The sequence below is a fragment of the Talpa occidentalis genome, unplaced genomic scaffold (genome assembly GCF_014898055.3).
Source record: "Talpa occidentalis isolate TD23 unplaced genomic scaffold, MPIMG_talOcc4v2.1 talOcc4.6, whole genome shotgun sequence".
NCBI lineage: Eukaryota > Metazoa > Chordata > Mammalia > Eulipotyphla > Talpidae > Talpa > Talpa occidentalis.
In genome coordinates, this window is record NW_023604972.1 from 93,727,710 (window position 1) to 93,753,279 (window position 25,570).

The window sequence follows — 25,570 nt, forward strand, 5'->3', positions numbered from 1 at the left end:
ATAATCACAGGATGAATAAATATTATACTGATGTTTAAATATTCTGTTGTAAATTCTTTATTAAGCTTGGCTTAAGTGGAGTAATAATTTTTCTTAAGTTTTCACAGATATATTTTACTTTAAAGAAAATTTATTTTCTCCCAAACACATTTCCTAATACTTTCTCCTCCCTCACCTCTAGAAGGAGGGCATCTAACCTAAGACCTGAAACTCCCTTTTCCCTCCTGTAATTTATTCCCATTTAAAATATTCCCTAACATTGACTAGTTAATATTATACGCCCCTTACCTTCCTAACTATACTTAATGGCTAATTTTTGGGAGGCTGGGTTGAGGGAGAAGGACATTTAATGATGTTAAGTTATCTTGCTTTATTTTTAAGTTAGAAATCCTGCTTCTTAGATGATATGAATTTTGGTATTGGGTTTGCTAAATGAAAATGAAAAGGTTATGACAAATATGCTTATAGAAATGAAGGGCTAGAGAAGAAGAGCGTTAACACTAGAGTATTGTAACAGTGTAATGCCTATAGAAAGGGGAGGTTCCACAGTCCCTGCCCCACCTATTGAAGGGTGGAGCTGAGTACCCAGGAGAAGTTAATAAGGAGCTGAAGAAAAAGACGACTAGGGGGAGAGTGGAGTAGTCACTTGGAACAGAGAAAATGAAGCAGCTGTGCTTGCTCTTCGGCCTTGGACTTGTACCAGGGTCTTAGGGGACATGGAAGGGGATACTTGAAAGAGACAGAGACATGGGTGAAACATCATGAGGAGGCTGACAATGACAGCCTTTATCATGACTTGTATTTTCACTTTGCTGTTTTCCTTTTAGACTTGCCTAGCCCCTTGTACCTTTCTTATGATTCCCCACCAGAAGGTATCTTAGACTTGTGGCAAACTCTTAGGCCTTACTGACCACGCTTCGGGCCAACCCCGTTTGGCTAGGCATTTACCCACAAGCAACTTTGGTTGTTTCATGGGGCAATTATTGTAACTATATTCTTTCTCTTCTCTCTTTTGCACACTAATTATGTTAAACCTCTTTTTGTTGAGGTCTTATGCACTACAAGTGTTTATCTTCATGTGGTGGATGGCAGAATCCATTTAGCACAGGCAGGCAACTCTACCACTCCCCTACTTTTTCTTTCCAGTTTTCCTTTTCATGTTCCATGAAATATATAATTGTATTTTCAGTCTTCCTGGACTCAAAAGACTAGTATCTTCCTTGAAGTGAAAAATAATAGACTCCCTAGGAGTGAAAGATATTAAAAGGCAGTGGTTGAGCGCTTGAATTAGACTACTAGAGAGTCACACCTTTCACCAGCTATATTTGCACAAGTTTCTGGACCTCTTTCTCTCATTCTTTTTCTCTAAAGTGGCATAATAGTTAAACTTAAATTATGAGATGTTACAGTTTTTTTTTTTTTTTTTTTAGATTTATTTATTTATTTATACAAGCACTGGGTACAGTCAGAAGCGCGGAGGGTGAGAGAATTCACCAGAGTCAGAGCGGGGAGCAGAGCAGGCAGAGGGACCGAAGTACACTGCTGAGGGGAGCAGCGGGCGGCGGGAGAGGTCTGCGTGCCATGTGGGACCCTCCTCCGGTGGCCGGGGAGCAGCCTGGGATCGAACCGGCACTGCGGAGACTGCAGGCAGCTTCGCAACCCAGCGCTCAACCACTGCGCCACCGGGGAGGCCCAGAACAAAACAAGAATGGAGTAGAGCTGTGTGCTTTGTGAATGTGGAAAATGAGTGCAGCATCAGTCCTTATTTTGTCATTTGAGGAAATAGACCCCATGAAACTTAGCGTTCCCACAGCCACAGATAATTTCATTGCTGTGATAAGGCTCTTTCATCTGATTACCCCAGTGTTAGTTCTTTTGCTGTTTTTGCAAGGTGATACTTACTTGCATGTCTAAATAATAATTTAACGGTGGAGATATTATTTGTAGAGTTTATTAGGTTGTTTCTTAAATATCTTCCTAATTAAGAGAAAAATAAGGATTTCAGTTTTGTTTTTAACATATCGGAAAAGGGAAGAAAGTTATAAAATTGTACAAAAGGATATATAGCTGCTAAATTGTATAGTCAGGACTTTAAAGATCTTCAAGTGTAGTAGAAGCCCTGTATTTCTGGAGTCAGAGAGATGACCCTAGAACTAACTCTGCCTGGCAAGGTACAGGATGGGAACTCCATCCTGTAGGCACAGAAGGTATCTTCTTTCTCTCTCCTCTGGTGTTTGTTATTGTTGAGTGGGTTAGAAACCAAGTTGAATAGTAGTGGTAAAAGAGGTAAGTCACACAGGGTTGTCACACAGTTTTCTCTGTTGCAGTGATTATAAGGTATCTTGAAAAACATTTTTTTTTTTAAACTATTATTAATGACTACATTAAGGATCTGCCTTAGAGAAATTTTGCAATAAGCAGTTTTGTTTCAAGTATTAGATATTAGAGGCCTCACAGGTTAAAAGCCTAGGTTTTAACAGGTTTTGACTAGGGAAGGCAAAAAAAAAAAAAAAAGTTCATTAAGGAAGGTAGAAAGAAGAGAAAGGGAGAAATAGTCTACTTAGTAAGCTAAATATTTAATTAATACCTTACACAGTTCCTCATTTCTTTTAAATGAATCAGTAGAGCAAAATAACTTTTTGAAACAGTCTATGAGAGGTGTTAATTTGGAAGCAAAAATAATTCAGTTCTTTACTTTCCAGTCCCCCTTTGCATCCTGCTATGAGCATGTGTATATTAAGTTGGTTGCATGTGAGTCCTTCTGAAATCATCTTTTTTTTTTTTTTTTAAAGGGCAGGTTTATTAGGAAAGGGATAAAACAGTTAAAGACACTTGCATAGACACAAGGGGCAGGAAAGAAACGCTGCCCCAGAAGGGACAGGTTTGCTAAGAGAGGCCTGCATGGTTGCAGGTAGGCGACCTTGACAGGTCACAGGCAGACAGGAAGGTGCTGCCCTGCAGATGGAGAGAGTTGGTAAAAAGGGACACCTGCATAGTCACAGGTGGGCAGGGGGATTGCTGCCTGAAATCATCTTTATAGGCATGTTGTATTCTCCTTAAGATCCATCTGGATTTTGATTTTGTTTATGTATACCAGTGAATCTTCTCAAATTTAACAAACTTTTATTTTCCACTTTTTAAATTCAGGCCTGCCTTATGCATTCCAAACATTCTTAATCCTAAATAATCCAACTTTCTTTCTAATTTCTTTCTACTCTTTTTTTGTGTGTGTGCAATATTTATAGCACCTTGCACGTTGCTTAGTTTAAAACCTGCAAATGGCTGCAGTTCAGTTTATATTTTTCTCTGAGTTTGGTCAGTTTGTGTTAGCAAAAATAGAAAACTAAATTATGTTATTGAAACAAGTTAGTAATTATATTCTTTTGCCAGTTGAATTCTTTTTTCATGGATTATAGGAAATGGTTTAGACAAAAATGTCTAATGCTTAGCAAGTTGCATCTTTTGAAGTTTCAATATGTATTTCCTTTGAGATTATTTTCAGATACTTAGATAAAATAGCTTCCCAGTTGAAACTATAGTTGATTTTAAGGTAATCTATTGTTGGAAAAACATGAAACTTTATAGCAAAGAAGACAAATTAATAAATTAGCAGTGTTAGGGGAGATGCCTTGGGTTCTCTTAAGAGTATTAAGTTTAGTTGCTGCATAATAGCTTTGAGGATAAAAGGCATGTGGGAAATAATATATACGTAAGTAAATATTTGAATAGAATAACTGACTCTGTTGTGTTGATCCCACATACCTGTAGAGTAGTATTGTGATTTATTTAATTAGCAAATGTATAGTGACTTGCTGTTTTTTGTGTTGGCAGAAAATAGTGTTTAAACCATTTAATGCATTACATTTACTTTAGTCTCTGTAAGAAGAGCTCAAAGAAAACTAGTGTCTGAGGATTGTGTTACTATTGAACCTTGGCATTTGATCACTTGAAATGACTGTAGAAGCTGTTATTGAAAGATGTTGGTGTTCCTGCTGTTTTGGGTTTTTGCCTCATTCTTTTAACAATTTTGTTGTTCCTAAAAGTTGATAGAAAATCATTATCTTAAAATTTTCCATTTTCAAGTAGATTTAAGGGTAAAGGTCTACTATGCGTGTAGATTATCTTGCAAAGGAAGAAGTATTGCCTGTAAAACTCTGAAAGGCTAGTTTGTACTTCATTGTAAAAACTATCATTGTTTTGTTGGGGTATTTTTTTTTTTGATTAAATTTTCTTATCCTATCTTTCCTTAAGTGGTTACTGTGTTTCTGATAAGCTACAGCATTAAGGTGGTAAACTGTGGTGGAGATGAGCACCATTGCCACCAGTTAGAACTGATTTCTGAGACTTGAGAAGAATTGATCATGCATGGCACTTGTTGTTATTCCCATAATCCTCCTTTTGAGCTGTAATTTAAAAGAGTTTATTCAACACATGATTTAGCTATTTATGAATAATAGATATGTGGTCATAGGAAGAGATGCATGTATTTTGTTTTTATTTCTCATACTTTGTCTTTTGGGAAAGTTTGTATGTTTAGTTTTAAGTATTATGGTGAAGGGAATAATTTAATTTTCCTTTTCTGATGTGTAAGCCACATCAGAAGGAGAAGAAATAAAGTGTAAAACTTCCCTTTAAAAGAAGTATATGCATTTATTTGATAGAACATTATTGAAAATAGTAAATGAAAGGTAAATCTTCTCCCCATTCCCCTTTTCCTTGCTCATTCCCTTGTCTGTGGTTCCCCTTCTCAGAGGCATGCCCCCGTAAGAGTTTCTTGTATGTCTTCCAGATCTACTGTCATATACAAAGGTAATTACATACTCTTTTCCTTTTACTCAAATATTAGCATAATATATACTCTGTTAATGCATATTGGGCTCTTCCCTTGTATTTCTTTTTAATTGCTCAGTAATACTCTGTTGAATGTATTTGCTTTAATACCATTGTATTTTTCCCCCTTATCTTTTGGTGCCTGCGGTGTACCTGGTAAAATTCCAATAAAACCCTGAAAAAGCCACCGAGGGCTCCAGGACTCTCCTTTACCTGTCTGCTTCAAGCATAGAAAACCTGCTCTGTGCCGGTGGCCTGCCACTACAGTAGCCAGCTCTTTATTATTTACTCCTACATTGTACATAATACTTATATAAAGTATAGTACCTGATGAGGCCATTGTTCCTCTCTACAATTTTTCTTTATAAAAATAGTTTTGTCCTCTTATTTTTCCATTTAAACTTTAAAATTGACCTTTTCTTATGCCATAAAAATGTCAAGAGGCTATTTTATTGCTGCATGAAATTTATAGATTAATTTAGTAAGAATTAATTTTTTTATTAGTCTTGCAGTTATCTACATTGTGTTTTTTTACATTTTGTGTGCGTGGTTCTTAATAGATTTAAGTTTATTCCCAGGCATTTTTCTTTTTCTGGCTTTTATAAATGATGTCCTTGTTAGTTGTCTGTATTTACTTTAATTTCTACATGTAAATTATACAAACTTACTGAATTCTCTTTATATTACAGTTTTTCAGTTTACTCGAAAATGAATTCTAAATTGCCAGTTTTTAAATAGTCAGAATTCTGTCTAAAATTTCTTGATTATTTCACTGTCTCTTTGTAGCAGTAAAAGACCAAATTATAATAAACAAAAAAGAGTCAAAGTAATGTTATCAGAGTGAAGAGACTTAGCTTGACTTTGATCGCCATTGCCTTTTAAACATCCAACTTCACTGAATGACATCTATACTAAAGATAAGGTCCTGGTGCTAGACATGAGACTAGACCAACCTTGTCACTCTGTACCTTTCTTATAAAAAAGAGATCATTTTAATAATAACTATTTTTCCTTAGGATAGCTAAAAATGCTTTGAAGTACTAAACCTAGAGAAATGGCAGTTTTGGCTCAATTTTAGTTTAACTAGTATTACTTGATCTAATATAAAATAATAGTAAATGTGCTGAGAAAAGAGTTAAGGAAAAATACTTATAGAGCAAGAAAAAGTTACCGTAATTCTAGAGATTTGAAAATTGAATATATAATTTATATAATATAGGGACTTCTGTATTGCATTAGTGTTTACTAATAAAGCATTGCTTCTCAATCTGTAAAGTGAATACTCATCACCTGTTGATTTTACTAAAATTCAGATTCTGAGTTTATATATTAGGAATGGCCCTGAAGTTCTTTATTTCTAACAGTTTCCCAGATGATGCTGGTATTGCTGGTTCCATGCTATACTTTGAGTAACTAGGTACTAAGTGACCAACACTTTGATGTGGTTACTTGGTTAAGTTGAGCCCTGTGAAGTAAAAATTAAATAGTGTAGATTGACTAGATGCATTGCTCTCTTTTCCTGCTCCATAAATGGTATCACTGCTTATTTAGACAGAGATGCCCTGCTCTTCCCTAGAGTGTCCCCTTTCCTTCAGGGAACATGACAGTACTCCTCCCAACTAGTCATATGATTTCTCAGGTTGCTCTCCTTCGCCTACCTAGCACTTCCCTCCCTTCAAGACCTGATTTAATCCTAGCTTTAGAGCACCCTTTTCAGTGCTTTCAGCCCATGTGATCTATCTTTTCTCTAAAATTTCTTTTACTGTCTTTCACAGTCAATATTATACTTTTGTGTCAGTTTGTTTCTCTAGTTAGATTATAGACTTTGTAAAATTAAGGTCTATCTTGAACATTTTGCATCCCCTATATGACTTTTCCTGAATATCTGAAAAGCAATTTGGACATGGTATCTGTATTCTTTGCCTCTAAGAGTCTATTTCTATTTCTGTGTTCTCTGTCTCAGTGTTTGTTGGAAACCAAGTAGTCATCCTTAATTCCCTCTACCATAAAACCCAATCTTTCACTATGTTCTGTTAATTTTATCTCCAAAGCATTTCTTGAATCTGTGCTCTTCTCTTCCCCCAATCTAAACTACCACAAACTTCTATGAACTGACCCAGGAGCCTGTAAACTGACCTGTCTCTGTCCACTCTGGTGCCCCTTCCAGTCTGTTCATGCCATTGTAGTATGACTCTGGCCCAGACTCTGGTCTGCTGATGTCTCCAGAATTTCACGGTACACCCCTTACCCCAACCCCATTCTCTAATCTGCTATTTTATGGTCTCCGTAGGACTTGCCATTCTGTCTTTCTGATCCAGTCTTCTCTTCCCAATTTGCATAGTTTATGCTTTTTCATCCTTCAGAGCACAGGTCAAGATTTACTTGAGAAAGTAGTCCCTGCTGTTTCCCTGGAACCAGAGAGAAAAAACAAACCAGAAAACTCATATTGATGTCTCTCTGCCTTTAGCATAAAGCAAGAGCCCACTTGGCCTCTCCTTTGTGCACATCTATAAATTATTTATCATCAGTTATTAAAATCACTAATGTTTAAATTGATTCTTTTTTCCTCTACTTGACTTCTATTAAGCAAATCAACAAACGAAACCAGCCAGTCAAACACTATTTGTTAACAAAGCAGAAAGACATTGGCCTGATCACCTTATAAAATAGTAGAGCTTAGCCGAGATGAAAATGAGTAGTATTGATTATTATGATTTTATTATAATCACTTTTTGTTTTATTTTTAAAATAATCTAAGTGCACATAATGAAATATAAAAGCAATGTCTTTAAAAAAGGTTTGTATCATTTAAAAGTTAATAGGGCCTCCCCGGTGGCGCAGCGGTTGAGCGCTGGGTTGCGAAGCTGCCCGCGGCCTCTGTGGCACCGGTTCGATCCCCGGCTGCTCCCCAGCCACCGGAGGAGGGTCCCACATGGCGCGCAGACCTCTTCTGCCACCCGCTGCTCCCCTCAGCAGTGTACTTCAGTCCTTCTGCCTGCTCTGCTCCCCACTCTGGCTCTGGTGAATTCTCTCACCCTCCCGCACTTCTGACTGTACCCAGTGCATGTATAAAACAAAACAAACAAACAAACAAATAAATAAATAAAACATGCCTCTATTTAAAAAAAATAAATAAATAAAAGTTAATAGACTGTTTTATATCAGCTTTAGGTTTGCAGAAAATATTGTTCCCATTTACTCCTCCCCTGCCCACAATCTCCCCTGTTACTAACATCTTGTATTGGTGTGGTACATTTGGTGTAATTGGTGAACCAATATTGATGCACTAAGATTATTAGAGAGCGTAATTTACATTAGTATTTATTCCTTGTGTTGTATAATTCTGAGTTTTGACAAGTGCATAATGTTGTGTATACACTATTACTGTATCAAATAGAACAATTTCACTTTTCTAAAAATCCCCCGAGTTCCACGTATTCATTGGAGTGCAGCATCTCTCTCCAAACTCTGGCAACCAGTGTTGTTTGTTGTTTTCTTTTTAACTGTCTTCATATTTTGTCTTTTCCAGAGTCATATAGTTGGCATCATAGTTTGTATTCTCTTTAGATTGGCTTCTTTTACCTTAGCAATGTGGATCGAAGATTCCCCCATATCTTTTTGTGACTTAGTGGCTCATTTCTTACTGCTAAATATTCCATTTTCAACACTGAGTATTTTGTGCATTAATATTGTATGAATGCAGTTTATTCTTTGACCAATACATCCTAATTTTATTGAAAGACGTATTCTAGCTTCCAACTTTTGGCAGTTATGAATAATGCTTCTATAGCATTTTTGTGCATGTTTCATTTGAACATAGATTTTCACTTATGTAAACATTAAGCAGTATGATTGCTGAATTATATGGTGAGATTATGTTTAATTTTTTTTTAAGATTTATTTATACAAGCATTGGGTACAGTCAGAAGCGCCGGAGGGTGAGAGAATTCACCAGAGCCAGATCCGGGAGCAGAGCAGAGCAGGCAGACGGGCGAAGTACACTGCTGAGGGGAGCAGTGGGCTGCAGGAGAGGTCTGCGCCCCATGTGGGACGCTCGCCGGCGGCTGGGGATGGAACTGGCGCTGCAGAGGCTGCGGGCAGCTTCGCAGCCCAGCGCTCAACCACTGCGCCACCGGGGAGGCCCTATGTTTAATTTTTTAAAGAAAGGTATACCATGTAAATCTAATCAAAAGAAAGCTAGAATGGTTGCATTAATTTCAGACAAAGCAGACTTTGGGGCAAGGAAAGTTATCAGTGGAACATTAAAGGGTTAATTCTGTAAAATGACCTAATAATTACACGTGTGTACGTGCTTCCAAAGAGTGCAAAGGAACACATTCTCACTCTCAATGAATGGGAGTTCTGGTTATTCCACATCCTTACCAGCATTTGCTGTTGTCAGGTGTATAGTGGTATTTTTATTATAATTTGCAGTTCCCAAGTAACATGATATTGACTATCTCCTTGTATGCTTACTTGCTATCAGTATATCATCTTTGATAAGATCTGTTCACACTTTTTGCCCATTTTAAATAAACTTGTTAATGCTGAGTATTAGGAACCCTGTATTTTGCATAACAGTATTTTCTCCCAATATATATAGCTTGACTTTTCATTCTCTTGATAGTGTCTTTTGCAGAGTAGAAGTTAATTTTAATGAAATCCTCTTTACCAATTTTTCTTTCATGGATCACACTTTTCATGTGTCTAAATGGTCATCAAACCCAGGGTTACCTGTATTTCCTCCTGTGTATTTTTTAGGGCGTTTATATTTTTGCATTTTACATTTAGATCTGTGACCCATTTTGAGTTAATTTTTAAGTCTTAGTGGATTATTTTTACATGTAGATGTCCACTTGTATCAATACCATTTGTTGAAAAGATTATTCTTTCGCCATCAGATTGCCTTTGATCCTTTGTCAAAAGATTACCTTAAAGTATTTGTGTGGATTTATGTTTTAACTCGTTTATGCTGAGAACTGACATGTTGACAGTAGTGAGCCTTCCAATTCTGTACATGGACTGTCTCTCCATTTATTTATCTTTGATTCCTTTCATCACAGTTGTATGATTTTTCCTTTGTAGGTCTTGTACATATGTTAGACTTATACCTAAGCATTTCAGGATTTTGTGCTATTAGAAATGGTATTTGGAAGTTTTGGTTTTTATGTATTCTTTTGGGTAGGTAAACAAGACATCTTTGCAAACAAAGATAATTTTGTTTCTTTCTTCTCATTTTGTATACTTCCCGCATCACCAATTGCATTAACTAGGACCTCAAATACAATGTTTTAATAGGAGTGCTGAGAGAGGGGACATTATTGCCTTGTTCCTCATCTTAGTGGTAAAGCGTCTGGGTTCTCACATTTTATAGGATGTTCTGGGTATATTGTTGATGTTCTTTATCAAGCTGAGGAAGTTCCCTTTTATTCCTAGTTTGCTAAGAGTTTTTATTTTAAATGAGGATAGGATTTTGTCAAATACTTCTCTGCATCTACTGATAATATGATTTTCTTGTAGCCTGTTGATGTAATTGATTATATAAATTGATCTTTAAATTTTGGGCCAGTCTTCTGTACTTGGAGAAAAACAACATTTGGTCCTTTTATTTGCTGTTGATATAATTTGCTAATGTTTACTGGAGGATTTCTGCATCTGTAAGAAATTCCCATTTTTTATACTGTCAGTCTACTGATGATGAGTTCTCTTTTCATTTATTTGGAAAAATTTTTTGTCTTTACACTGTTGATTTTGGTATTAGCATAATGTTGACCTCATAAAATTGTGGAAATGTTTTTTCTCCCTCAATTTTTTGAAAGAGCTTGAGCACAATAGGATTAATTCATCTTGAAAGTCTGATAGAAAGTTTGGCCCTAGACTTTTGTTTTTCGGGAGAGTTGATTGCTGTTTCAATTTCCTTGCGCGTTATTGGTTTGTTCAGGTTTTCTATTTCTTCCATATTCAGTCTTGCATGATTGTATAATTCTGAGAATCTCTCCATCTCATCTAAGTTGTTGAATTTGTTTACTACATAAATTTTCATGATAATCTATTATCTTCTGAATTTCTGCAGTGTCTGTTGTAATTTCTTCTCTTTAATTTCAAATCATATTTATTTGAATTTGCTCCTTTTTTTTTTTAAGTGTGCCTAGCTAGAGGTTTATCGATTTTATATTTTTCAAAGAGCTAACTTTTGGTTTCATTGATTTTTTTTTTTTGACTATCTTTTTTAATTCAGCTTCATTTATTTGTGCTTTAATTTTTGTTATTTTCTTCTACTGGCTTCTGGTTGTTTGTTTGTTTTCTTGTCCTAGTTCCTTGAAGTGAGAGACAGGGTTGTTTATTTGAACTCTTTCTTGTTTCTTAATATGGGCTTGTATTGCTATATACTTCCCTCTTAGTACAGCTTTTGCTGTTCCTATACATTCTGGAAGGTTGTGTTTTTGTCAGTTGTATCGAGGTATGTTCTGATTTCTTTATTTCCTCATTGATCCAGTGTTCTTTTAGTAGTGTGTTGTTCAGTCTCCACATATTAGAGGTTTTCTCTGCTTTCTTTTTTGTGCTTGATTTCTAACTTTACCTATGATTTCAGTCTTCACGAATTTATTGATATTATTCTTGTTCCCCAACATGTGGTCAATCCTGGAGAATGACCCATATGTACTTGAAAAAAAATGTATATTCTGTTTTTGGTGTGCAGGGTCCTTTACGTGTCTATTAGGTCCATTTGGTCTACTTTTTGTTAAAAGTTATTATGTCCCTATTAATTTTTTTGTCTCAGATTTGTCCATTAGTGAGACTGAGGTGTAGAAGTCCTGTACCACAAATGTGGTTTTTCCAGTGTTTGTTTTCTGACTTGATAATAGTTGCCTAATATATTTTTGTGCCCCTTCATTTGGTGACAATATGCTGATGATTGTTAGATCCTTCTGATGTATTGTTCTCTTTATTATTATGAATTATCAATTCCTATCTCTTGTTGCCCTTTTTTAACTGGAAATCTGTTTTATCTGATACTAATATGGCTGTCTCATCCTTTTTTGGGCATCCACTTGTAGAATTGTTTTTTAAACCCTTACCTTGAGCCAGAGTTTATCTTTAGATCTCAGTATGTCTCCTGGAGATAGGAGAAAGTTGGATATTGTTTCCTAATCCAACCTAATCTGTGTCTTTCAATTGATGAGTTTAGCCCATTAATATTTAGAGTGATTATTGATACATGAAAGTCTGTTACTGACTTTTTGTCTTTAATTTTGTGGTTGTACCTAATTTCTCAGTTCATGATGTGTGTTTCTCTAATGGGTGTAGATTCTAGAGTTTCTTTCAGTATTTATTGGAGGGAGTGTTTAGTTTTTACAAATTGTTCAGTTTTTCTGTCTGAGAAGACCTTTATTTCTTCCTTGTAGCCAAAGGAGAGCCTTGTAGAATATAGTATTCTTCATTGGTAGTTTTTATCTTTAAATTTTTTGATCACATCTTTCCATTCTCTCCTTGCCTATGGTGATTCTTCTGAGAATTCTAATGTTAGCCTGATCTGTGTTTCTTTGTAGGTTATCTGTTTCACCCACCTTGCCAACTTCAATAGTCTTTCCTTGTCTTGAACTCTTGGAAGTTTGACCACTCTATGACTTGGTCTTGATCTCTTTTTGTTTATGTATCCTATTGTTCTTTTAGCTTCCTGGATTTGTGTCTTAATTTCCTTTACCAGGCTTTGGGAAGCTTTCTTCTTTTATTTCTTTAAATATGTTCTGTGTTCCTTTTTGTCTCCTCCTTCTGGGGTGCACCTTATTCTTACATTGTCTTTCTTCATGGTATTGGATTGTTCATGGAGTGTTTCTTCATTTTTTTTTTTTTTACTTCATCTCTTATTTTCTTCTTTCATTTTGCTTCTTTAGGTAAATTCATATCTTCAGGTTCACCGCTTCACTCTTCCATTTGGTTTATTTTACTTCTGTTGATTTTTATAGTACTTTTAATCTTTTAATTTTTTTTCGTCCTGCAAGTCCTTCATTTCTTTCTTTAGGGTTTCATTTTTGTGGGGGGGGGGTTTGTTTTCTATTGGTTTTTTTTTTTTATTGATTAAACTTTTTTATTCTTACATGTTCATTTTTGTACAATATTTAAATTTTTTTTACCCTTTGTTTGGTTTTCTTTAGATATCATTTTTGAGCTTCTGTTCTTTGATTGTGTTTCTGAGGTATTCAGGTTTCATTATTTTTTAATTTTGTTGTATATCCTTGATCCGCTTTTCTGCATGTACTCTGCGTTCTTCAAATTCAAGTTTCTTTATGATAGTATTCTTGAATTCTATGTCTTCCTTGTCTTTGTGGTTAGGTTCTGGAGATAAATTCTCCATATGTGGTGTTATAGTCCCCTTTAGGTTTCTGCTGCTATTCTTTGTGTCATTTTGCCTCCCCCCTTTTTTCTAGGACCTCACTGCTGTGGGTTTTACCGCCAGGCTTGTCTCCACCTCTTCCACACTGGGCTGGGGCACTTAAAAAGCGGGGTCACTGCTATCAGGCAGTGCTGTGCACAGCCTGGATTTGAACTGACTGGGACCTGCATCTCCCTTGAGATCCTGGTAGCTGAGCTGGTGTTCAATGGGTCTTCCTGAGGTTAGGTGGGGTTGCCAGTGAAGGGCTGTTCCCTGCCTCTCACTGGGGACTATATGTGTTCCCAAGGCCTCCCGCTTACTTTCTAGACTCTTTCTTCTGATCATTCAAGAATCAGAGCAAAAGAATCAGGTTTCATGTAGTGAAACCAAGACTGTGGGTTTCTTTGTTTTAGCCACATACCTTCTCTCCTTTGGCAGTCACTGTGACCGGCTCTTAGACCGAAGTCATGAATAAAAATTTGTCTAGGACCTTCCCTTCTTTCGGTTGTTAATGCCTCTTCCAGTTTTTAACCTTTTTGGGGCCAATGAACAAGTGCCTTCAAGTAGTGTTTTGTAATATTTTGTCCAAGGTTTATTGTTAATATCTGTGGGAAAATTGACCTAATAGGAACTACTCAGCCAAGACCGGAAGTGAAAGTTCTTCATATTAACAGCAAAAGTTGAAATTACAATAGCCTTAACACAGTAGATGATAACTCATATTTAAATAGGGTTTCTTTGTTATAAAGGCACTTTAATGTAGATTATCTGATTTATTATGATGAGTTAATGATGTAGTAGGCAAAATACTAAATGCCTCGGTACTGCTGTATTTTGTGCCCAAAAAAACCTGGGCACGAAGTTAATCCAAAGTCTAAAATCCAGCATGAAAATGTGTGTAATATAATATGGTAACTAAAGTAAGAATTTGGGAAGGAAGGTAATAGTGGAAACTTTAGTTATGAAAAAGAACAGCAGAATTTTGTGCTTTCTAAGATGAGACTGTTTACAGGTAAATGAACACCAAGAATAAGTATATAAAATAATTGTCCTGCTACGTGGTTCTTTCAAAGGTTCTTTAAATTTCAGCTTAAGCTTCCTTGGATAGCCTTTTCTTTCCATCATCTCTCTAGACTAGGTTGTAGTTTACTGTCCTGCCACCTCTTACTCTTTCTCAGTGTTCCTTCACTTTATTGTGTTATTTTTATTATTTGCTTTTTTAAAACATTAAAAATAATTTTTATAACATTTATCACAGATTGTAATTTATTCAAGCTTAGTTTCTATTTATTTATGATATACAGAGCTCCCATGAGGACAGAGATCGTGTTTTTATATTTCCAGCTCCTTATTACCCAAGAGCTGAACACATATTAGATACTCTACCCATAATTTTGAATGGATGTATACACACACAAATATAAACGAGTACCAGGGAATGCACAGTGAGAAAATTGTAAACTTTTCTCATAGTCAGTCTAAAAACTCTTCAGTAAAAAGTTTTTATTTTTTTTTTCACCTGCATTTTGAAAGAAGTGATAAGCATGAGTTGACAGAACTATTGAGGAAATATTTCAGATTGGGAGCTGGAAAGAAGTTATATGAAGATTATTTGGGAAAATTATTACAATAATATTGGCAAGAGTTGATTCTGCTCTGTAAATTAAAGACATTTTTATCAGTATAGAAAAAGCTACTAGGTACTAAAAAGTAATTTTCAAGAACTTTTTTAAAGACATGCTAAGCAGATGGTATGGAGTACCAGAAAATACAGAGAATAGTAACTATATGAAAGGGATGAATCAGGTAGTGATATTCAGTAGTATGACACCTAAGCATGGAGATGAGTGATAAAAGGCAATATCCTTGACTTTTGTTTCTGTGTTTCAGAGTTCCAAGGTCTTGCTGTAATAGGAAGTTAATAGCAAGTGTTAAAACTTATTATAATAGGATTTCTTGTTCTGCAGCTCTTGGATAAGCACAAGAATACAGAGAGCATGGTGGAGCTTCTGGACTTATATCAGATGGAGGATGAAGCCTACAGCAGTCTTGCAGAAGCCACAACTGAACTCTATCAGTATTTACTACAGCCATTCCGAGACATGAGAGAACTTGCCATGCTAAGAAGACAGCAAATCAAGGTACTGTATTTCTTTAATCCAAATAGTTCTCGGCCTGACTAGCTGTGCATCTTAATTTATAGAGGATCTTTTTAAAAACGCAGCTATTTGCTCCTGTCTCCCCAAATATTCTAGGATAGTAGGTTTGAGTTACGTATAGCTTCAGCACCTCATTTTAAAACATCTCAAAATGTGATTTTGCTGAGTAGCCAGGATTGAAAATAGCCTAGAAAGTGAAGTTATAAATACATTGAGAGATCCCAGTTTTCCTCTTTTTTTCCTATACTTTCCCCCTCCCTCTACACCTTTTATTATTTTGAGTACAGAGTAGCCCTATACTTCTTTACCAGGAGTTTTAGGAATATTTGTTTTGGGACAACATTGTTTTTAAAGTTAATGGACTTACTAGTAGAGTTTTAAAATTCATGACACTTAATTTTCTTGTATAAGGTCGTGTTTTTTGAGGCAGTTGTTTAAGGGTTTGAATTTATTATACAACTGAACTCTAATCCATGTTGCTGTGTTTAATTCACATGGAAATTTTGGTGAGCTAGGACATTAAAATTGTGGTTTCTTTAAATATTGGATGGTATCACTTATAGGAGGAATATAGGGAAACTAAACAAAGTGTCTAAAAGCTAAGACAAAACTTGCAGGCAAATTATAGATCTTAGGCATACAGCAGGGGAGGGTCAGGGAGAGGGGGAAAGAGCACAAGGGACTATGGTGAGGGTTCATAGGTGATGTGGTGGGAGATTTGCAAGGACTACACCTGAGGGAAGAAATCAAATACTGCACCAATATGAACAACAATGTAAGAAAATTAAAAAGTTTAATAAATAAATAGAAACTCTTTTTCCATAATGGATTAAATTGGAACATTATATAATAAATGTATGTTTGAGAAAATTTGCAATTATTCTGAAAGCATGCTTGGCAAGGATGAGCAGCTGTATGTTTGAAAAAGTGTAACAAGGGAAATCCTATTTATGTGTCTTTTTTCCCTTTACTAATGAATTAGGATATAGAGCAGCACAGACTTAGCCACACAACTGACACCTGTTCTTTATGTAATAACTAAATAACTATATAAATAACTAAATTTTTGAAAAAGAGAACGAAGGGATTAAAAAAAGACAGCTACATACCTTTGTTAGGACTAAAAACACAAACATCACTTCAAATTCTGTCGTTATAAATGGCGAACTTTAATACTTAATATAGTTAATAGGTGATATTTAATATTACATATATTTTAATTTAGTATTTCATTTATTTAAATGGAAGTTAACGATTTTTAATTCAACCTCTGACTCATCTATAAGCTTTAAGCAGTTGCTCCCAACAATTTTTTAGGCCTGGAAGATATAAACTCCTTTAGGGGAGCTCTCAGACTCTTAAGGCTAATTAATGTTTCTTCTCAAAAATGTGATTCCCAAATAGTATTGGTATCACCTCTAACCTTGTTAGAAATATAGATTGTTGGGCCTAACCTCAGATCTCTACTGAAAACTCCAGAGAGAGAGCTCAACATACTTATTTTAACAAGTCTTCCTTGGTGTTTATGGTACACACTAAATTTTGACTACCACAAGTCTAATAAAACATGAAACAGCTAAGGGATGCTGTTATAATCTCTCTGGGACTCAAATTTTCTCATCCATAAAATGAGATTTAAAGTAAGTGATCTTGGGCCTCCCCTGGTGGTGCAGGCCTTTGAGCACAGCGCTGTGAAGCTGTCCGCAGCCTCTGCAGCACTGAGTTCGATCTTGGCTGCCAAGATTCCCACATGGCAAGGCAGACCTCTCCTGCCTCGCCTGCTGTTCCCCTCAGCAGTGTATTTCGTCAATCTGCCTGTTCTGTTCCCCGCTCTGTCTCTGGTGAATCCTCTCACCCTCCTGCGAATCTGGCCTGTACCCCGGTTCTTGTATGCATGAATAAATAAATCTTTAAAAAAAAATAATAAAGTAAGTGATCTCTAGATTTTTAAAGTCATTGTCTCAGTAAGTCAGAGTCAATTAATGAATTGTCTTCCTAATTAATCATCTTCTGAATCAACTAGAGTCACATCAAATACACTGTCCACATGCTTTTAATACTTGCTGAAAGTTAATAATCCAGAAACTGAAAGGCATCTCCAACTCTTCCCCTCCTCCACTGCCCAATGTAGCCAATTACCTCATTTTACCAATTATCTTTAGATGAGTTTTGAATGTGCTTTTCTTTCTTCATCCTCAGGATTCTCAGGATAAAGCAAAACTATAGGTGTCTTGTGTGAAATAGAAAATGATACTCACTCCTATGCCCTATTCCAGCAGACAAATTGGAAAAGGACCCCCTTCTGAGTAAATGCAGCAGCACTTGGTACAAAATGTGGACTGGATTTTAGTGTCTCATCTGTCCCTTTGATTGGGTGTCTTTATGCAAGGTGCAACTTGTACACCATTGGACCACTACATGCCTTAGCATGCATGTGTGAACTATATAGTGCCAGCACTCATATTAAGGACTTATCTCTTACCTGAACTGTTTTTTTTTTTTTTTTCCTTTGGTTTCCTTACCTTCAGGTTTCTACCACCTTTAAAAAAAAATACATTTCACATTCTTTCCTGAAAATATCATGTATGTTTGCTTTGAATATAAAATTACAGAACTAGATGCTTCCAAATCTAATCACATTATTTTCTTAATCAAGAGTCATGTTTAGGTGACTCCTAGGCCTGTAAAATTTGCATTATGAGTATTGTTACATTAATATATTCACAGATTTATTTTGACATTTTTCTCACCTAAGAATCTGAAGTTTTTTTTTTTTTTTTTTTTTCTGGTTCACTGTTTCAGCAATAGGCAGGTATAACAGTTAAGTTTCTCATATAAAATCCAGTGCCTAGGCAAGTGTTGTACTTTATTATAAGTAATTCTTTGCCAAGGAATGTGTATTTATAAACTAATCTCACTATCTTAGCTACCTAAACCAACACATACTTTTTTCCATGTTAGCAACAGGCACTGTTTTCTTTCTATCCCTGAAATTAAAAACAGAGGTGTCATTATTTTTGGCACATGATCCAGCTGACCAGTGCTATATATCATCTTCAAGTTTACCAAGTTAGGAAAAGAACTTAGTATTCTAGCTTAATGTCTTAGGTACAATAAACTATGAACACATTTTAATAGTTGGGTGAAACATTAGCTACTGAGTTTCAGAAGCCAGTTAAAAAACAGTTTTAAAAAAAAGCATAGAATGTATATACAATGATGGTAAAGATAATGTAACAGCAATTTACAAGTTTGCTATACTTTGCCTTCAAATCACGACTACTGGATTTTTTTCTTTATTATCTTTCTCTTCAAAAACTACTGTGCTCATTTTGTCATTGCTGTAGTGTTTAACCATGCACGTAAAAGGATTTCTATCTTAATGTTAAGATTTAATATTTTTGAGCTTGAGAACTGCTGCTTCTGTTTATTAAATTTCTATTCCATGGTTGTTTCTGTTGGTGTTTGATTGGAAAATCACACCAGTTATTTCAACAGAGGAAACTTAATATAAAGAATTGATATCTAAGTACAAAGTTGTTAACCAGATAACTTAGGAAGGCAAGAAAGTAACTCTAATATATCAGTTAACAATTGTAAAAACCAGCCATACTCTGAGATAAAGAAAAGAAAGTTTTAATTATTAAAACTAGCAAACAGAGCCCTGTGGATCAGACCTCTGAGAAAGTGAACATTGTCTACTGCTGATGTGGCTGAACTAATGGAGAGAAACACCCAGATCTCTGGGGTTAAGGCATTGATGGACTGATACTGGTTTGTCTGGTGAGTTGCACAATGAGGCTAGTTCTGCAAGGTCAAAAACTGGCTTTTGTAACTGCTTACAGGATGGAACTGCAGATATTAGTGTGAAGAAAGCAGGTCTGAGATGATGCTCACAGGAACTGTAATAAGAAAATCAAGTGATACAGATGGAAAGAAGCATCTTCTTCAACCCTGAAGCCCCAATCAACCTTTCTTATGGGCAAAGAGTAAAGGTGATTTGCAGAGCCCAAACCCTAGCATCACAGGTGTAAAGTTGAATTTGGAGTTAATAGATAAGAATTTACATCCATTTTTAGACTTTCAAAAGCTACGGGGAAATATCTGGTAACATAACTTAAGGTCTTTAATAAACATACAAGTTCCTTAAAAAGTACAAAGTTTAGTCACATCATTCAAAATAACTTCTATGATAATGTGCTACATAAAAGTTCAACTTTTTTTTTTTTTGTGGGACCCTCGCCTGTGGCCCAGGATTGAACTGGCGCTGCAGAGGCTGTGGGCAGCCTCGCAACCCAGCGCTCAACCGCTGCGCCACCAGGGGAGGCCCAAAAGTTTAACATTTTAACTGCAGTGTTCAATTTATTAAATTTCTATTTCTTTTAAATACTAATCTTCTATTTTTTAACTTGCATGCTTTAAAATCAGAGGTAATTATAGCAAAAGGAAGCAAGACACTTGATGGTTTTATTATAGCAAACAAATCTTCTAGAACTCTTAAATCTGAGAAATCTAAAATGCCACTACTAAGAATACCGTAGTGGTTTCTTGTTGCCTATCAAATTCAGGTTCCTCAGTGTGATGTAAAGACCTATAGTGATCACAACCTGCTTTCCTAGGCTTCTCTCTTATTTACTTTCATCTCTTTTACCTAAACTCCACCCTGACTGTATTGCTCTCTGTCCTTTATTGTGTACTGAACTTACCTGCCTCGAGGCTTTTGCTTAGGCTGATTTTTTGCCTCCCACTGCCTTTGGGGTGGTTCTCTTTCTCTATATACTTCATATGTACTTGTCAAATTCCCGTCCCTCCCATCAAAGTCCTCTGTAATTATGAACCCTTAGTAAAGTTTGTCCTGATCTAAATAGCTAAATGTGTTCTTTCCCCAAAACCTTTATTTTTCTTAAAGACCTTAAAATACCATTGTTCATGTTATACAGAGACACCTTTCACCAACTTTAGTGCCTGGCTAAAATTCTGTGTGTTCTTTAGAAATCCATTTACTCATCATTCCCTTTAGAAAGGTTTGGGCAACTGGCGTTGATCAGATATGTAATACATCATTGTTTTGAATTAATTATTGAATGTTAAGTTGTCAAAATGCTCACAGTGAATAAGTAACAGAGAAAGGTCTCCTCATTTCAAGACATTTCTGCATCACAGTATCTCTGGCCCCTCTACTCCCCAATTAGATTGTAAATTTTGGATGTGGAGAATATATATCTTGCTTATATTTATATCCCCTAAAGCACATGGTACATTAGTCTCTATTCAGATTACATAATTGAATTGTTTTCCAGATAATAGCCATGGAAAATCTAAATGCCTCCTCCCTAAAAGGAAGGAAAAACTCAACCATATCCCATAGCATCATATAAGTTTAGCTCTTGTAGTATGAGACTGACGATACAGTAGTCATCTTCTGAGAATTAGAAAAAAAAATTTTCAGTATAGATGAGTAGGGAATTAGAAATCAAAAATCTAAGTTTTTGCTACTGCTTAATTGTCTATGCTTGGTACTATTTTTGTAATCCTAGAAATGAAGCTCACATAATTATATTTCCCTACTATTAAGGGGAACATTTAGGTTCTGATCATATCTCTACTTCCCCTGCCTCCCTCACACATTGGAAAAAAAGAGGTAATTCTCATAATTTTGTCCCATATGTGAAAACATGAGCTCATTGTTTGCTTGACCAGAAACAGGAAACCTCTGGGATAATGTGTCTTCAGCCTGTCTGAAGCCTGTTTGATATGGCTTGTGAACCCAAGAAGAGATAAAAGCATGTTTTCCTTGTTCATGATTATAAAAGCAATACCTATACAATAAAGATTTGGAAAGTGCAAATTTTAAGCAGTAAGAAAAAAATTACCCATGAATTGCCACCAAAAGATGACAGCAGTAATACTACATTTCAGATATTTTGTCTTTTTTTTTTCTTGGACATTCTTTCATATCCTTGAAATTACTTCTGATTTTGATCTGTCTTCACATAGTATTATAGCATAACCATTTCTCATTGTTATTTTTAAAAACTTCATAATCATTATTGAATTGTGCATAGAATTGAATTTTATGGGTGTATCATATATAATTTTATTATAAGATGTCTGGGGCACATTTTTTCTTTTATTTCAAATAACATTTCAGTGGGCATCTTTTATTGTTCTTTTAAGGTACTTTATTAAATAAGGGGATTTTAAAAATACTTAAAAAAATAATAAGATACCATAAAGTACTTTCCAGGAAAGATTTAATCAGTTTATAGTTCTGCCAACAGTGTATGAGTATGTGTCTGTTTCACCATGAACACACTAACCTGGGTAGTCTTGTTTTTAATATTTACTTAATGAGTCTTTCTAACAGATTTGTTATCCTGCCATTTAAAGATAGCTATTCTGTGTGTGCTCCTCTTTTGTGCTCCAGTGTATTATCTAGGTTTTTTTTTTCCCCCTCTTTCTTGACTTTTTCAAATCTTCATTTCAGATATACATGTGTATATAAGTTTTCAGTTTAGAGTAGTCCCTGACTTTCATTGACAGGGCACCTACCAGTATCTTGTATCACTGTAGAAGTTGCCATCATAAGTCTATGCACAGAATTTGGGGAGAAAACAGAATGCTTCCCTACTACTGCTGATTAGATCTTAATAGATTCATTGATAGTGACTATTTTATATCCAAGACTTGAGAAAGGAACACTATGAAGATTTCTCAAGAGACTTTCAAAGCAGTTGTTTAAAAACATCATTTACCACCAGGAGAATTGGTACTTAAGAGGGCTATGAATTGACTTTTTCTCTAAGCATCATTCTTCCTGGCTGATCCAGAAAAAGTTTAGAACAAAAAGAATCAGAGTCTTTTTCTTCACATAGGCAACAAGTACAAGTGGAGATCAAAACCAAAACCTGCCTTTCCCATTAGGGGACTTGTCTCCCTCAGTTTACTAAGAAACACTACAAATCACTGCAACAGTACTCACTTCCTGTGTTCTAATCAAGGACCACCTTACTTTAATTTGTGCCATCTCTTTACTACATCTATAGATCCTCTCTTTGCTGGGTGCTTCTTATTACCACGCAATTTGTTCTACCATTACCCATTTAAATATAGCAAAAAACAAAGGGACTACCTGGAAAACTAATCTTTTAGCTCCACATTTTTTCTCTAGTCACTCTCACAGTTGAATGTCTTGACATTTATCATCTCTATATTTGTCATTAAAAACATGTATAGAAGCATTTTATTCATTCAGGAAATATTTTAGATTGCCTAGGTCATACTCGGCAATGCGCTAAATGAAGAACAAGAAAATCTGCATTCTTTGGACCTTTGGGTAGAAATCAATAGTAGCTATTTATTATAAAATCTTTGGAGTTACTTATAGTCCTTGGTCACTTTTTAAGGTGTGACACTGGAGGATCAACATTTTTCTTTTTCTCATAATATGGTCTTAACATCTTTAATTTTTAAGTCTTTTCTCATGAATGGTAAAGCAAGATGGAGTATAGAAATGGTCATGGCTATTGTTTGAATGCACTTTTTTTCCCATGTTAATATACCTGTGTAGTGCCTTTATATACTTTTATATTGTCACTTATGTGAATTTCATTTTTACATTCTCCTGGTATATCCTTGTTTATCATTTGATTTTCAACTTTACTTTCATTTTAGTTGTGACTTGTAAATAATGCACGGTTGATTTTTCTTAGGAATTTTTAGATCAGAATCTTTAAGTAAATAAATGTGCTGGTATTTATTATGATAAATCTTAAAATCTGAGTTTTTAATTATTTTTTGTCAGTTATTAAATATTGGCACAAATAATTCTGAACCTGAAAACACAGCTATAAGAGGAAATGCATTTTTCATGATCTCCCTAAAATAATCAGTGTTAACATTTTGCTATATATCCTTTGTATGTGGAGGAGGGAAGGATGAAAGAGAAGAAGGTAGGTAGAGGAAGGAGGAACCCATTTCTATGTCATATATCATCAACATTACTATTAATTTTGTTTTGTAAGATGCTTCTACTCCAGAGCAGCAAAAGCCAAGTATTTATCCATTTCACACCAAGCACAATGGCCGATATATAAGCATTCAGCAAATGCTTAAGGAATGAATAAAAGAAATTTTCTTTCTTCTTTCTAAAGATTTCCATGGAGAATGATTATCTGGGTCCCCGAAGAATTGAAAGTCTTCAAAAAGAAGATGCTGATTGGCAACGGAAAGCTCACATGGCTGTGCTATCTATCCAAGATCTTACTGTCAAATATTTTGAAATAACTGCTAAAGCTCAAAAAGGTAGGTTTCCAAGCAAAATTACCCTTGTTAGGTATTTTTGAAATGAGTGATTCTTTATGTTCACAATGGTTATATAGAAAAATACATGAATGCTGCTCATCATCTTAGCAGTTAAAGATAAAGACCATTATTAACAAATTAAGGTTATGTGCTTTCAATCTTTTCTGGAAATATGTTTCCATGTACCCCACACTAAAAAAAAATAGTGGATTATTATGATGGATGATAACTGCTATAGCTTCCGTAGCCAACAAAATTACCCTTGTGTTAGATGCTACTAACCAACTCAATACAAATTTGGGGATTCTCACAGCTAACCTTTGATTTCATGATTTGCAACAATAACTGTCAGAGCTCACAAAAGCACATACTTAAATGATTGCAGTTTATAAAGGATATATACAAATCAGGACAAGTCAAATGAACAAACAGGGCAAAGTCTTTGAAGGCCCATTCCTTCCAACTCCCTTCCATAGGTAGCCACAGACATCCTTCCAAGACTCCTTGATAGGCAGTTTAAAAATCACTGCTATCAGGGCCTCCCCTGTGGTGCAGCAGTTGAGCGCTGGGTCGCGAAGCTGCCCGCAACCTCTGCAGCGCTGGTTCGATTCCTGACTGCTCCCCGGCCACCGGAGGAGGGTCCCACATGGCGCACAGACCTCTCCTGCCGCCCGCTGCTCCCCTTAGCAGTGTACTTCAGTCCTTCTGCCTGCTCTGCTCCCCGCTCTGGCTCTGGTGAATTTTCTCACCCTCCCGTGTTTCTGACTGTACCCTGTGCTTGTATAAATAAATAAATAAATCTTTAAAAAAAAAAAAAAAAGTGACCAAAGACATGTAAAAAGTAGGATCATCTTTTTAAAAGTTGCTTTTCTTTGGTTATTACTGGTTTTGATCATTTTTTGGTTTGTTTTCATGTCATATTTGGTATTTGCATGTCCTTTTCTTCTAATTAATGTATTTCACCTATTTTTTTCTGGTGTTTTCCATTGAGCTCCTTATATTCATTGATATTCTTGTTATATTCAACCAACATTATTCGATTTTATTTATTAGAAACCCTAAAATTGACATTCAGAGCAAGATTACGAACTGAAAACATTACCTCCCTATATTTTAGATTTTAAAGGCCACAGAGAAACCAAAAGAAATATTACTGTTGGAAGAAGATTCTAAGAAAGAAAATTCCTCATCAGTCACAATGGGAATTATCATAGAGAATTTATTTTTAAAGACTGAAAATCAAGAAATAGTAATATTTCTGAATAGAGGTAACCACCAGAAGTGACTAAAAGCATTTGAGCATTGAGAACTAAGCCTAGGAGAAGCTGATATTAAGAAAACTGCTATTTTTCATGAGCCTGTCTGTACTTTTAATATCTACATGAATTATAAAATGAAGATTTCATAAAATTCTGAGGAAAAGTTTACTGAGATATACTTCCTTGCAAAAAATAGTTAGGACATAGTAGCAGTATAAAATTACTTATCACAGTCACTACCTCTGAATATATAGAAGAAACCATTAGTGAATTTGTATTGACTTAAAGATTAAAATTGCCTACTTCTTTTAAGTGTGTCTCTGCTCGCTTAAAGTCCTTGGACATAGTGTGGTTGGGTTGGTGATACAAGGGCCTAGAATAAGCTATTACCATACTATTATCAGTAATAAACTTCATTAGCTGGAACATAGTAGCTTTTTAATTGCCAAGAAGTACCTTTTAAATTAGGGCTACATTGTAGCAAATTAAAATTTTCCTTCCTTCCCCTGTTTTTAAAGGCTGTGGGTGGGTGTCTTGTTTAGATTTGTTTTACTACTCCAACATTAACCTCAGAATAAGAGCTGTGCTAATCATTATATAGGATTTATTTCTTCCTATATCAGATTATTACAGTATTTTTTGGA

The 25,570-nt window shown here is 35.4% G+C and overlaps 1 protein-coding gene across 1 annotated transcript in view; it reads left to right on the forward strand.

The window, feature by feature from the left end:
• The window catches only part of JMY (junction mediating and regulatory protein, p53 cofactor), a 69,915-nt gene that overhangs the window by 10,147 nt on the left and 34,198 nt on the right, over positions 1 to 25,570 (forward strand). Inside the window, exons 2-3 of the mRNA XM_037530675.2 lie at positions 15,172 to 15,345; positions 23,517 to 23,667. Of these exons, the coding sequence (XP_037386572.1) occupies positions 15,172 to 15,345; positions 23,517 to 23,667 (325 nt within the window). The remainder of the gene's footprint in view (positions 1 to 15,171; positions 15,346 to 23,516; positions 23,668 to 25,570) is intronic.